General features: G+C 37.6%; 2 protein-coding genes across 16 annotated transcripts in view; one reads left to right on the forward strand and one right to left on the reverse strand.

Moving 5' to 3' along the window:
* LOC123517958 (gamma-tubulin complex component 4-like) overlaps positions 1 to 5,633 on the forward strand; it is a 153,945-nt gene extending 148,312 nt beyond the window's left edge. For 5 of the 8 annotated variants that reach the window (XM_045278448.1, XM_045278447.1, XM_045278446.1 and 2 more), the window contains exon 14: positions 3,160 to 3,472. The gene's annotated coding sequence lies outside the window, so the exon portion shown is untranslated. Of the gene's footprint in view, positions 1 to 626; positions 942 to 3,159; positions 3,473 to 5,499 lie in introns of those variants that run through there. The other 3 variants (XR_006678632.1, XM_045278450.1, XM_045278451.1) reach the window with 3 other exon arrangements.
* Positions 1 to 15,000, reverse strand: part of LOC123517956 (cyclic AMP-dependent transcription factor ATF-6 alpha-like) — a 37,372-nt gene that overhangs the window by 7,662 nt on the left and 14,710 nt on the right. For 5 of the 8 annotated variants that reach the window (XM_045278437.1, XM_045278439.1, XM_045278443.1 and 2 more), the window contains 11 exons: positions 9,686 to 9,811; positions 7,825 to 7,883; positions 7,075 to 7,240; positions 5,966 to 6,066; positions 5,521 to 5,634; positions 4,414 to 4,630; positions 3,596 to 3,754; positions 2,936 to 3,063; positions 2,477 to 2,578; positions 1,425 to 1,565; positions 1 to 129 (listed from right to left, as the gene is read on the reverse strand). The exon at positions 1 to 129 is cut by the window's left edge and continues 20 nt beyond it. In XM_045278437.1, coding sequence (XP_045134372.1) covers positions 1 to 129; positions 1,425 to 1,565; positions 2,477 to 2,578; positions 2,936 to 3,063; positions 3,596 to 3,754; positions 4,414 to 4,630; positions 5,521 to 5,634; positions 5,966 to 6,066; positions 7,075 to 7,240; positions 7,825 to 7,883; positions 9,686 to 9,811 — 1,442 coding nt within the window. The remainder of the gene's footprint in view (positions 130 to 1,424; positions 1,566 to 2,476; positions 2,579 to 2,935; positions 3,064 to 3,595; positions 3,755 to 4,413; positions 4,631 to 5,520; positions 5,635 to 5,965; positions 6,067 to 7,074; positions 7,241 to 7,824; positions 7,884 to 9,685; positions 9,812 to 15,000) is intronic. The other 3 variants (XM_045278440.1, XM_045278444.1, XM_045278438.1) reach the window with 2 other exon arrangements.

Consider the following 15,000-nt stretch of genomic DNA (forward strand, 5'->3'; position numbering starts at 1 on the left):
GGAAAAGAGAAAGATGAGAGCAAAAAGTGCAGTGGTTGTCTTCCGATTGGAGGCACGGCCAACTGAGCGGCGCAATGAATCACACTCTGTCTCTAGAGTGGCAACTCGTTGCAGCAGGCGAAGGTTTTCCTGCCAATCAAGATATTTCACAGTTATAAATTTTATAAGAAGATACTGGATATTCCCATAAATGTGTGTGTGTGTGTAAAATACATTAATCCACACACCGATAATTCAAAATTAACAATAGTCCAATTTTTTTAAGGTGGGATGAAGAAATTAATTTATGGCCAAAATTAGGTCCCTTCACAAATTCAAATGAGGCACCAAAACCACCTCAGCAGCTAGTGGTGGAAGTGGATGCTGCTACTGATGCTTCCTTACCTCTGAAATAAAACAACTGAAAGAGTGTAGATTGTACAAAATGCATTAGGTGATGTGGCATTGACAAGTTAGGAAAGGAAGATGAGTAGAATTGCCTGACATTATCATTTAACCTTTCCTTAACTGCAAATGCCAAATTACATGATGCTTTTTGGACAATCAATATCCTTTCTGTTGTTGTTTTTTTCTCTTTTTTTATGGTTAGATCTACCTATCATTGTTTATTCTTTCATGTATTTCAGTTAGCAATGCCATTGAACACTGCATCAGAGAGGTTGGGCTGGAATGAATAAGTATTCTTTCAGTGTTTTCAATACCCCAAGTTTTGCAGTCCTCAAGATTAGCACTGCACCTTAAAAAACAAGCAAGCGTAAAACTCCTGAGGATGGTGTATGATACACCCGCAAACCGAGTTTATGCCCATGCTACCAGTGGTGCAACACACGTGTTCCTGCCCAATCAGTCCTGTCTAAGCTTATGCTCACTCAGGACATATACAGTGCTAGCTATTGCAGGAGTTGAGAGCAGACCAGCAACCAATGCAATGACACAACCAGGTAAATCTCCCTTCCACTGGCCAGCCTGAACTATGGTGCATATTGTACATCTGATGTGTGAAAGGAGACAGAAGAGGGACTGTGGGGCAGAAGAACCCACCAGTTAGCCTCTAGTCAAGCCAGTGGGAGAATTTACAAGTTTTTGTGCCCCTCTTCCCAGTTACCTTTGTACTTTGTGGTCTCGTAGCAATAGGGGTAAGATGGTGAAAAGTTGTAAGAAATAGGGAAGGTCTGGTGTGTACATTTCACCTAATCTATAATTTGAAATTTGTTCTACTACAAAGCCGAGATCCCTTGGTGTATCGATATATCTGTTTTATTTAACTTTTGGCTTATTCAGTCAGGATAAAGGTGAAAAAACATTCTGATAAAAATCTGACCAAGTTGGCTGATGAAAAAAAATCAAGTTACATAATGTTACTGAAACCCTTCATCAAAGAAAAAACATTACAGCACATCTGTTAAACTTCATGAGTTACTCACCTCTTTCAGCCTTTTGTTCTCACCCTCAAGATCAGCAAACTTCAATTCAAGGGAGTTTAGGTATTCTTTTTTCTTTTTGCGGGACAGACTTGCTGATTCTCGGTTCTTGATCATTCTTTGCTGCCGCTTGAAGGCTTTTAGCTGAATGAGAGAGGATGAGGTGAAAGGAGACATTTAAGGGCCATGAATATAATATAAAAAGTAAATGTAAAGAAATGCATAGAGTCTTTACTGTCTTCCTTCTACACAAGCTTCATGTCCAATCCAATATCTTATCAATAATTCTTCTCCAATTCTACCTATTCTCCAAAACTATTGTGACATTCTCTATTCTGCTCATTCAGTTAACCATCTAATTCAGGGGTGGACAAACTTTTCAGTATAAAGGCTACATTAAAAAAATACTGTTTTGTAGAGAACCCATAGTATATCAACCCAAAATAATTATAAATTTAGAATTGATAAATTAAAAGGCTTTTAAAGAAAAAGCCACTCCTATGCATACACAACAGAAGAAAAGAAAATGCTCACACTATTGTTTGGCATTGCTTGGTACATTTCTATTTCAAATTTATTAACATTTGGCAGGCCACATGAATTTCTTTAGCAGGCCATAGGCCCACACCTGATCTAATTCTGTCATCTGTTCACACATTGCCTAGTTTCTCACTCTAAATGTTTCTTAGACAACTTATTTCTGTTATTTTCAATACTGTCTTCTTTTTTTGTCTTCAGGTGTCACTCCCAGTGCAGTTATTCTTACTGTATCTTTGTACAGTTTCACCTTTACATTCTTTGCAAGCAACTTACAACTAAATCATACTATGTTTACCTTATTTAATTAATTCTCAACTTTGACATAATCTTTCATCCATAGTAACTTACAATCTTATAAAGAAAAAAACATTAATGAATTCTAAAAACTATTGGAAACCTACTTAAAATAGGAAGAGAAATAGACTTGAAAAATAGAAAACAGTATTCAGGACAATGAGATCAAGTAATGTTCTCATTCCTCCCTTCTCTTTCCCTCTTCCCTGCCATATCCTTACATCAGGTATGCTGCATAGCTTCAAGCCAGGAGTGAGAGCTGGTGCTAAAGGTGCAAGTGGGGCTGCAGGTGCTGGTGTTCCTACTGTTGCTGGGGTGCTGACCTGAAATAATAGAGAAATTACAAAAAGCGGCCATGGTATCATATCATAAAACTCAGCGAGAGAGAAGCTTTGAGAAAGAAAGAACAAGGGAACCAGAAATACAAGCACAGATAGAGATTAGGAACCTGACATGAATCAAGTGGAACACTCCAAGGATTAGCCTTAGCTAGTAAATTCATCAAATTATATAGTTTTGTGTAAACAAGTGTATAAATTCTTTTTTGTTTAGTAATTTAGAGAGGGAAGAAAAATCAAACTTACAGAAAGCTGATAACCATCTCATTTAGGCTAGAAATGACTAACTGTACAATTCCTACTAATGACTATACATATGTAGATCCATGATCCAAAACTTACCTGAGGTGGAAGAATGGAGGAAAGAGGGCTAGGGGTGGGGGTGGTGCTTGGAGGAGGCTGGTTGGCAGGTGGAGGAGCTTTGACCTGCACTATCCTGGTGTTGCCTCCAGAAATAGTTCGGGTCACAGCTGTAAATGAAAATATTATGACTTTTATGACCACCTACTGTCATAAATTTCATATTGTTGAGTATCCTTTAACTGAGCCTTATTTATTTATACCAGGAAAAGAAGACTAGTGAAGTACACATAAGCTGAGTAATCCACAAAATAACAAGATTGCAAGATTCAACCATCAAGTGGTACCATGACTACAAATCTGTGGGCTATCACCAAAAGGGGCCATGACTTCCATGTCAAATAGGTCAAATATTCTACCTTCAATTGTGATCAGAAGGGTCATTGGAGGTTGACATGATGCTCTAAGATGCACCATAAGAGACAAATGTGCTTAGGTTAACCACCAGCATCCCATTAAAGCATGTAAAAGCATATATATAACATATATGAACAAATTGAATAAATGTGCACAAATTTATGCTGCAATCTTATTCTTCCCATTGCTTCTCTATATTTTCTTACTGTTTTCTTTGTGAGTGAGTTGTACATTGAGAAACAATTTTTTTGTAAAATAATTCTCTTCCTCTAATTAATAACTCACCTGTCTTGGGCAAGGTCAGCTTAGGCACAGATGATGAGTTTACAATGCTGATGACCTGTGGTTGGGGTGTCTGAGCAGAAGATGGACTGACTACCTTGGGTTGTATCTTCATAGTTTTGGTAACACGGCCACCCTTGGTGGGACCTGGACCAGATCCTCCTGTAATAATGGATCAATAAATTCAAACATAAGCAGATTTTACTTTGTATACTTCAATTACCTTTCATAACTTATATATATATATATATATATATATATATATATATATATATATATATATATATATATATATATATATATATATATATATATACTGTAAATTTCTACTTGTCTTACACTAACACTTCTACTTAAGTTTTTATTTCTCATTCACCCATTCAAAAAATAGTAAACAGCCATAAAGGCATCACACACCCCTATTTCATTCCTATTCCTATGCTGAAATCCTCTAAGCTTTCATCTTGGTCACTTCCATCAATTTCTCAGTCAGAACTCACCCATACACTTCTTCCCACACTAAAGAAGTTTATTTAAAGTCACTACTGGTACTTTGTTTGATAAGCCAGTTTATTCATGTATAAATATCACTTGCTTGACACATGGATTTACAGCAGACATGGAGAAATCTGTTCTCAAGCAGAATGGCAAATAATAGGAATACATTTGGTAATCAGATTATTATTGCCCAGTCACAACAGATTAACAAGAAAATTGGATACTTTATGAATAGGAATGATAGATTGGTAAAGGTATATAGGTTTTATAAAAAAAAAAAAAAATGTAGGCCTACTAGCTTTTGGCTTTGTCCATTCACTTACCATTACGTGTTGTGATGGTGACAACTTTTATGGGCTGAGAAAGGTGGTTGCCAACATTACCACTGCCATTCATCAAGGGCTTTTGTTGTTGCTGTTGTTGCTGAAGCTGATTTTGGTTGGCCTGTCCCATTATCATGGCAACTGGAGAGGAAGGCTGAGGGCTGTGTGGTGGAGAGACCTCACTCTGAGGGGGTGTAACAGGGGGAGTGTCCAGCACCTGAGGGTAAAAGTAATTAATAATATCAAAATGTTAATAGTAGAGATGATAAACATGATGTCAATAACAATGACAGTCACTAGTGTTCATTATGGTAACCAAAACCTGGTGAACCTAATACAGTCAGACTGTCACTAATATAAACTATTCTAATGTGAATTGCATCTAACACAGAGATAAGTTCTGCTTCCAAGTCATACTCTAACATGAGGAACTTCAAGGCTAATAATAGCGATGGGCAACAAAAAGCTGCAGAGAAGCCCATTAACCCCTTCCCAGTGGAGGATCTTTATATATACGTATAGACATTTCAAAACTGGGACTTTGTTGGATCATCTATATGTAGACATTTGTTCTGATTTTACCGCACTTAGTTTTTTTTTTTTTTTTTTTTTTTTTTTTTTTTTTTTACAATGTAATGCTGGCTATATATAATCATGTAACTGGTGTGAATTACTGCAGTGCACTTCACATTTATTTTTCTAATGAATGCTGATTGCATAAATTGCCACAGTGCAGACATAATGCATGTTTTCCTGCATGAAGAAATAAGGTTTTATTTTTTATTGAAATAACATTATGTATCTTGTGTACAAAGATTAAAGAAATTCCTGAATACTGATCGACAACTGATATTTTGCCATCAATATCATTTGGAAAGAAAAGTAAGATCATTTAATGATTTCTAATGCCAATAATATACTGGATGTGTTTAATGTATATATTAATATCATTCAATAAATAAATTAGGAAAAGTTATTATTGATTATCTATATCCAGTAGCTAAAAAGAACTGTGCAACATTTCAATTACAAAATGAACAACACATAATTAATTCATTCTATTATCTTCATACTCTACATCCACAGAGTTCCTCATCTTGAGCTTACTTTGATGCTGGGCTTGACATCACTTCCACACAACAGGTCCCAGATATCTCGCGTCTCATCAGGAGAAGGCGGCAGTTGCAACATGTGTTGTGGAGACGCTGGCTCCTCCTTCACCTGGAATACATACATACACATGGTGATTATAAAAGGAAAACAGTAAACACTTACACTTACTTAGTGGTTAACTAGATACTAGTAACTTAACAATATCAATCCAATATCTCTCTAAACTCTGCCTTAAACCAGACCAGCTTTATGAGAATCATCAGTGGTTTGTTGCTGTCTTAAGAAAACTAGAAGTGATAAATGCACAAGTAGGCTATCATCTGCTCATTCATAAAATCTATAACGACACACTTGAAACTCATTCTCCAGTCACCATTTTTATACCTACAGTAATAGATCCGTGCATTTATACTTGACCTCTTTCTCTTGTGTGACCTACCGTGCTTTCTCTGTCCACTTCATTCATTTCTACTCCAGGGGTGGCCACCATGTTTGGGTAGAGGGCACGTGCCAGATCTTCTGCCGTCAAGTCATCTGTAACTACATACAAAAACTTAAACTTACTAATGTTATCTTCATTTCTCCTACTCACAAGTTTAATTTTTAAATGGAAAATCTGTTAGAAAATATTAGAAAAATCTTCAATTACAAGTAAAGAGCATGTCAATGACCCTAGAAAATAAACATACTATGAAACTAATGTTTTTCATTAAAGAAAGTTTCCAACAGGTATTTATGGAGAAAGAGCAAAAAACTGTAAAAAAAAATAAATAAATAGAAAAAAAAAAGTAAAGATGACAATCATTTGACAAGTCTCTTATTACAATTTTCTATAATACTACAATGATGCCCCCAGCAAGCAGGTGGTGCAGACTAAGCACCTTCACTGATCAGCCTCATGCGTCGGCTGCTCAAGCATATCTAGTTTTCTCCACATTACAGTCCAAAGCAAAGGTGGCTCCTATTACAATCTTCTATAAAATTGCTCATATTGAACAAATGAACACCAAAAATTACTATTTTAAACAATAACAAAAAATAATGCTAGAAAACACAAGTCTGAGAAAAGGGAATACTACTGTACATGAATACTGGAGAAAACAAAATAAATATTCAAGTAAAAAATTGAAAATGCATAAAAATTACATTATACAAAAAAATTGAAAGCAAGTAACTAAGGCACAACTGTAATAATTAGGGTGACAGCTAATGTGATTAGGAAAAAAAAAAAAAAACATGAAAAGAGAAACCTTCAACAACAGCTTTTCCCATCAGAATGAGAAGAAAGAGGGAACACAAAATGCATTAATCTTTCACTGCCTTTGGTTCAGTTGATCTATATCTACATATTTATCTCTTATCTACCTATTTAGATTTGACTGCTGTGTGTTCTTAATAATATATTCTGATGTAAGTTTAGAATACATTCTTCCTAAAATACCACTAACAGTAAAATACTAGCTTTAGTTTATGTTTTCAAATGCCCATAATTTTATTTTTATTCATTAAAACAATAACTGGTTAGTCAAGGAATAATTCAACACTCACCTTCACACTTGATGGAGGATGACCTAGTGGAGGGGAATGAAGAGAGGGAAGAGGAAGAGGAAGAAGAGGAAGACGAGGCATTCCCAGAGGGCAACATCTGGAAGACCTCTCCAGGCTGGCACGGCCAAGGAGGTACTGGTTCAAGGTCATCCAGGGCCAAGGGGAGCTGCAGAATGACAAAATGTTACTACCAGCATCTCATCCAATTCAGTGCGATGCTTTCAAATGATGAATTACTAATGGATTTAATGTAATGGTTGTGTGTACATGTAATTCACAGGTGAGTTGTGAATAGATATTTGCATATTACTCTTACCTTTAGAATTTGTATTAATGGATTATGGAGACATAAACCTAAATGTTAGCCAGTTAGGTGTTATGATAATAGTCAGACACTGAGCAACCATGTGCACTTACTACCACTATTGTGTGTTTTCTCTCACTCGTGTGTTTTCTGATATAAGATCCTAATAAAATGTAAATTTTAGCATATCTGAGGATGTAAGAATGTAGGAACACTTCCCAACACAAGAGAAGTGGATGTAGTATGTTACTCAACAATTAAACATACTTTATGTAACATGTAATACAATAAGAGTAGAATGATAATAAGAAAAATGAAAACAAAAAATAAAAAACATGTAAAATGGATTTTGGAGCTTATCTTACGAAGGACTTAAATGTAACTTTACATTTTTTTCCTATATTCAATCTAATTTATAAAATCATAATTATCATGTGCCTGTTTACCTCAAGGTCATTGGAGAGTTTGTGGATGAGATCATCATCACTGCTAGATTCTGACACATCTGAAAAATACATGCACAAATTAATGAATTGATAATAAATATAGGACAGTAACAAGTAAAGAAGAGTAATCCAAACAAAAGTTGCATAAAACAGTGCAAATATAGTATTGCTTTTCTCTAAGTCTTTATAACCGAGCTTAACCTTACAACACCACTTATTAGACATATCTTCAGTATAAGAAAATGAAAAGAAAAAAGTAAACATGAATTAATGAATCTCCTAACACAATGGAGATGAAAAAAAAAAGTGTAAGGCCAAACACTACTACTGTTGCTATTACTACTTTTACTACTATTAATACTTAATTACAATAAAACTACAGCTTGCACCAAAGAGAATATTTGGAAGTGTTTGATATATCATCTATTGAGGAATCAGAACATGTATGTTGTATAAACCATCTATCTTATATCAAGGTACTTTGGTGTATGATGTGACCATGTTTGGCATTGATGTCCCCAAGGTCATATCTGTATAATGTATCTTATTGTATAAAAATGGAGATAGGTTGAGGCTTGCAGATATCTTGATATAAGGATTTTTATCATGTTAGGAAAATATTTTGTAGTAATGCAACTAAAAACAAGATAGTTTGAACGTTCAATGGATAAAGTTATAAACACTAACATATGTAAGAAAAAACTTGCTTACAGTCTTTAGCAACTCAAATGCAAAGATTGTAGACTAGTTTTCCTCCACTTTCAAAATATTTTTATAGATTTGTTTCATTTTTCGTGTTTTTTCCTGATTTTTATGCTTCCATTTCATCTCAGGCCAACTAGTACACTGACAAATCTAGTTACCTGAGAATACTTGACTAAAGGAGTGGCTCAGTCTTCAGAAGATATCTGATATCCACACAATAAAGTTTCCCTACATGTGAAAAGCAGAAAAACATGTCTTATGTGGTGTATGGCTAGGCCAAAATGAAAGCAGTATTTATTGAGAGGTGGAAGAATTACATTACTAAAGAGATGATCCATTAAGTCAAGAGTAAGGAAAAAGACTAGTATATTAAGAACAAATTATCATCCTATATTTATTTGTTACTACTTGAACTAAGAGAACACAACTTATTAAATGTGATCTAGTTAATATAAATAATGCGATAGAAAAAGATGTAACAAGAAAATAGTTTGGCAATCACTAATAATATCTGATATGCACAAAGAAAATAAAGAAAGAAAGAAAGAATATCTAATCACAAAAAAAAAAAAAAGGAAAAAGTCGTGCAAAATCAAACTTGACAAAATCACAAAACAAGTGCCAATAAATGCAAAAAATAAATGAAAAAAAGAATCACAAAAGGATAGTGAAGGAAGAACTCAGAAAGAAGGAAATGAAACTATGTCACAGACATTATAAAAAAAAAAAAATCTACATAGGTAATCCTAAAAATTCTGGATTACCAGAATCTTTCCATTTCTAAAACCATGAAATGATTTTTATATCAGGAAATCCTGAGAACAGATGCAAATATAATTTGTTAGGTTGGGATCCAATAAATCATACAAAAAAATTGTCAATTAGAGAGGATTATTTGGAAAATTATACATTAACTGCCAAACAAATGACAGTATTCAACTGCATTCCAATTAATGTCAGATAAATACAGAACAGTAATCAACAAATATAAGGTAAGATACTCAGCAAAAGCTTGTTTTACAACCATCTTCACACAAATAGTGCAGAAGTAACCAAAATTTCATAAATTAGTAAAGATTCCAAAATAAGCTAAGATTCCCAGATCAGTCTTGCATACTAATGTACCACAACACCCAATGACACCACACCACACAACCTTGAGAAAAATCCATTGTGTCCAGCTCTGAAAATAGTTCTCGAGAGAATGCGTCAGCTAGATTAGGAGGAGCAGAGCTGGCTGGCATGCAGACGGTGTGTTGTGTCGATGGAGGCTTAGTGGGCTCTGGGAAGAAATGTCAGGCTTTGTTACACGAAATGTGATGATGCCATACACAAGCAGAACTGGTAGTATGGAAATCAATAACATATTGAAGAAAAACTAGATGATACAGATCATAAGGGATGGACAGCATTACCTAGTTAGTATGAGTATACTTCATTGATATTATCTTTATGTAATGACAGTGAAATCTATGGCAAATCTATTTTGCACTTTTCTAAGTAAACTAATATAGGAGGACTAGTACAATAATGCAAGCACAAAAATTAATGGAAAATATGAACAAGAAGCTGTTCCTAAAAAGAAAGAGCACAATGCATCCATGCACTTTTCACTTCAGCTGTAGAAAGGGATCTCTAAGATATTAGATAATCAATTACAGAAGAATTATTGCCTAGCAGTGACAGTTATGGAGTATGATCGGTCATGCACTGGCAGTATAAGATAATACATGAATGAAAATAAAATCACTATAATAATAAAGAAAAATAAACAAAGAATAAACAATGGGTTCAAAAGTGCTCTCTTGACTGCAACAAACACAATAGATAATAATTTAAATCAAAGGAAGCACTGAAGTAACTAGGTAAAGAAAGAATAAATCACTTAAGTGGGTTATCTCTTCACACCAAAAAAATATCTACGTTATCTTTTAAACATGAATATTTGTAGTGTGTGTGTGTGTGTGTGTGTGTGTGTGTGTGTGTGTGTGTGTGTGTGTGTGTGTGTGTGTGTGTGTGTGTGTACACCTAGTTGTATATTACAGGGTTCAAGCAGGGGCTCATAGTGACCTGTCTTCATATCTATATTTATCCAACTTTCCCTTAAATTTGTGCACACTTTCTGCTGCTACAATCTCTGCACTCAATCTGTTCCAAATATCCACCATCCTATGTGAAAAACTAAACTTTTTAATGTTTCTTGAACAATGATTTTTCTTGATCTTGTTTACCTACCTCCGTCACTGATACCACGTCTTGTCTAACTGTCTTTTCCATATGGTTTACTAACTTATACATCATCTTGCCTGTCTGTCCTTCAAAGATGGTAGTTACATTTCCTTCAGTCTTTCTTCATATGGAAGATCCTTTATTTCTGGCACCATCTTTGTAGTGGTCCTTTGGATTCTTTCTATTCTCTTAATGTCTTTCTGATTGTATGGTGACCACACCACTGCTGCATATGCTAGTCTAGGTCTTATCATAGTGGTTATGATTTGTTTTCATCATACTCTTGTCCATGTAATGAAACACCACCCTGTTAGTTAGTGTCCTGTATGTTGAAGCAAATAACCTATTTATGTGTCTTTCTGGAGTCAAGGTGTCTTGCATAATCTCTCTCTCTCTCTCTCTCTCTCTCTCTCTCTCTCTCTCTCTCTCTCTCTCTAATGTTTTCCAGCAAATAAAAAACAATTAGTATAACTGGCTCTCGACTTTGCTGATATCTTCCCTATGTCCTTGCAATACCTCTAACACTATGCTGTGTGTGTGTGTGTGTGTGTGTGTAATATAATGGCAACAGCAGAGTGTATGGCACTACATTTTGCAATCAAATACTTTAGCAAACCCTCCATACTTTCCTTGTTTCCTTTCTCTCCTCCCTTCCTCCTCCTCCTCCCTAGCTAACATTCCACACATTCCCTCTCCCTGATGTCCACCGCCACCACTCCTCCACCTTGCCTATATCAACACCTTTATTTGGACTGGTTACTTAACAGTTTCTTCACGATCACACCGGCCAATGACTCCACACCCACCAGATGCCCTTCTTTATGATTTCGATGGCAGCGATGTTCGAAAAAAAAGAGAGGCCACCAGAATCCACAATGTGATCTAGCAAATACATACGGTATTACTTAATGGATTCTTATTTTTTGTAGTCAGAGGCACATTTATCACCGTCTGTTTTTCATGTTTCTACCACAAGCTTAAATACTCGTATCGCGTCTTGGGAGACACCCGTGGTTGTCTCTGGCGTCGCAGTAGCCAAGTTTCTGTGCGTCACTAAACTTGATCGTGCCCATGAACTTGTTGAGGGAAGGTGAGGAATGGTACTTTTTTTTTTCGTTTGTTTATGCTCTCCCCCACCCCCACTCTCTCTGTGTGTGTGTGTGTGTGTAAACCAATACACACACACACACACACACACACACACACACACACACACACACGACTTTCAAGGTTAAATAAAGGTGACCAACTTGGCCTGTCTTTGCTAACCAGTTCTCTCATCCAAGGAATATCTACCCCTACCCACTCTCTCTCTCTCTCTCTCTCTCTCTCTCTCTCTCTCTCTCTCTCTCTCTCTCTCTCTCAATTGCACACCACCACCACCACCAACTTTTACTTTCTCATCAGCATCCAGCACTTACACATTTCTTGTGTGTGTGTGTGTGTGTGTGTGTGTGTGTGTGTGTGTGTGTGTGTGTGTGTACAGATATTATAGTAAAAGATGTATCAATATAGAAAACAAAATTGTGTTGTTCTGCCTCTACAAGTGCTTTTATTCGACCTTTTAAAAGCAAATTTACTACATTGCTAAACTCAACACGTTAACGTTTGTATTTGTATCACTCCAGGAGAATAAATGGTAAAAAGGATTAGAGAGAAAAAAATGAAAACACTCCAAAAAGATTCATTAAACAGTCCAACCCAAATTAAAGGTAACGTCTACAATAGAAGTTCACTGGTTCCACGGGCATAATGTCTGCACCAGCTTGTCCTGTCCTTCTAGCAACAATCTAGCCTCTACTCTATACCATCACAGCTATCATAATTTCGTTTATCGTCCTTATTTTCCCATGCAAAATTGAACGGTTTATAAGCCAGCACAATTTGCGGTCGCAAACGATATATTTTCTCGGAAGTTCCTCCACACACCCGTCTACTTATCTTCCGCGGTCTTCTCACAGGTCTCCTTCCAATAACCTCCAAAGCTTAGTACACACACTGAAGAGCCATCCATTCTCTACCCAAGTTACCGATTTATCGACCAAGCCACCAGTGGGAATGAAACTAGGAAAGGTGTCTAAAGCCGTCCTTACAAGTTCTAATCCCGCTTTTTACCTTTTTTCAATGCCTTTACGATGAAGAGTGTAGCTACTGTTAACTTCTCTCATTACAATAACCTATGTATTATACCTACATTCAAATGACAATACCTCCTAAATTGACGGAGTGTTAGAAAAAGTTTTTAATCCTTCCGCGCCAATGAAAACCAGGAAACTGCTTCAAAAGTTACATCATTAATTTAACTTCATTAATTTTCGCGGTACTCAGGCCAACCCCACATCATGATTCTCTCTCTCTCTCTCTCTCTCTCTCTCTCTCTCTCTCTCTCTCTCTCTCTCTCTCAGTACATAGATGGACAACCGGTGACTCCCTCCCACGATCTGAGGACTGGTGCCCGTCATTACATAGGCTGCGATGTACCGACGGTTCCGTTACGCGAGGGGGCCAGGATGTTAACGCCGCATGGGGATGAGGAGGAGGAGGAGGAGGAGGAGGAGGAGGAGGAGGAGGAGGAGGAGGGCATGAGTTGGGAATACAGTCTGATCGGCGGTCAACGTCCTTCACGTTCCAGGCAGAGGATTGGAGAGGCTACGCAGCGAGGAAGGAGGGAGAGGCAGGACTGCGCGATATAGAATTTGAATATTTAATAATATTGATGGTGATAGTATGTATAGTAGTCGTATTGATGGTCGTGTGTATTAACAACTACTACTACCAATAGTAGTAGTAGTAGTAGTAGTAGTAGTAGTAGTAGTAGTAGTAGTAGTGTGTTGATCTAAGACCTTGAAAATGTATCTAGGTGCTTCCATGCATTCAATACACACACACACACACACACACACACACACACACACACACACACACACACACACACACACCCAAGTGTAGTGGTTAGCACGCCCGACTCACAATCGAGAGGGCCGGGTTCGAGTCCCGGCGCAGCGAGGCAAATGGGCAAGCCTCTTAATGTGTTGCCCTGTTCACTCGAAGGGTTGTGGCCTCGTTTTCCCGGTGTGTGGAGTGTGTTGTGGTCTCAGTCCTACCCGAAGATCGGTCTATGAGCTCTGAGCTCGCTCCGTAATGGGGAAGACTGGCTGGGTGACCAGGAGGCGACCGTGGTGAATTACACACAGTATTTCAAAATTACATTTGGAACAACAATAGAAACAGTTATAATGGAGAGAGAGAGAGACTAGCTCATTACGACACCATGGGCATAATGAGGCCAAACACCACAAAGGAAGCAGGCGAGGAAGGTGAGGAAGCAAGAGTTAATGGGGAGGTGACGGAGGAATAGTAGATAGGGAGAGAAGCAGAACAGGAGTATAAGGGGTGGGGACAGATTACGCAAATATAAACTCGTGTGTGTGTGTGTGTGTGTGTGTGTGTGTGTGTGTGTGTGTGTGTGTGTGTGTGTGTGTGTGTAACTATTCTTTGAACACATGGAACTAAAATGAGGAACTCTGCAATATTTCAAGGATTACCAACACACACACACACACACACACACACACACACACACACACACACACACACACCGCGTAGTGTAGTGGTTAGCACGCTCGACTCACAATCGAGAGGCCCGGGTTCGAGTCCCGGAAAGCGGCGAGGCAAATGGGCAAGTCTCTTAATGTGTGGCCCCTGTTCACCTAGCAGTAAATAGGTACGGGATGTAACTCGAAGGGTTGTGGCCTCGATTTCCCGGTGTGTGTTGTGTGTGATGTGGTCTCAGTCCTACCCGAAGATCGGTCTATGAGCTCTGAGGTCGCTCCGTAATGGGGAAGACTGGCTGGGTGACCAGCAGACGACCGAGGTGAATTACACACACACACACACACACACACACACACACACACACACACACACACATACATACACACACACACACACACACACACACCGGGCGCGGCAAGTTTCAATGTATAGCCCCTGTTCACCTAACAAGTAAGTACGGGATGTAACTCGAGGGGTTGTGGCCTTGCTTTCCCGGTGTGTGGAGTGTGTTGTGGTCTCAGTCCTACCCGAAGATCGGTCGATGAGATCTGAGCTCGCTCCATAATGGAGAAGGCTGGCTGGATGATCATCAGGCGACCGTGGTGAAAAAGTACACACACACACACACACACACACACACACACACACACACACACACACACACACACACACACAGGTGTGAACGTA

Source organism: Portunus trituberculatus, chromosome 43, assembly GCF_017591435.1.
Source record: "Portunus trituberculatus isolate SZX2019 chromosome 43, ASM1759143v1, whole genome shotgun sequence".
NCBI classification, from domain to species: Eukaryota; Metazoa; Arthropoda; class Malacostraca; order Decapoda; family Portunidae; genus Portunus; species Portunus trituberculatus.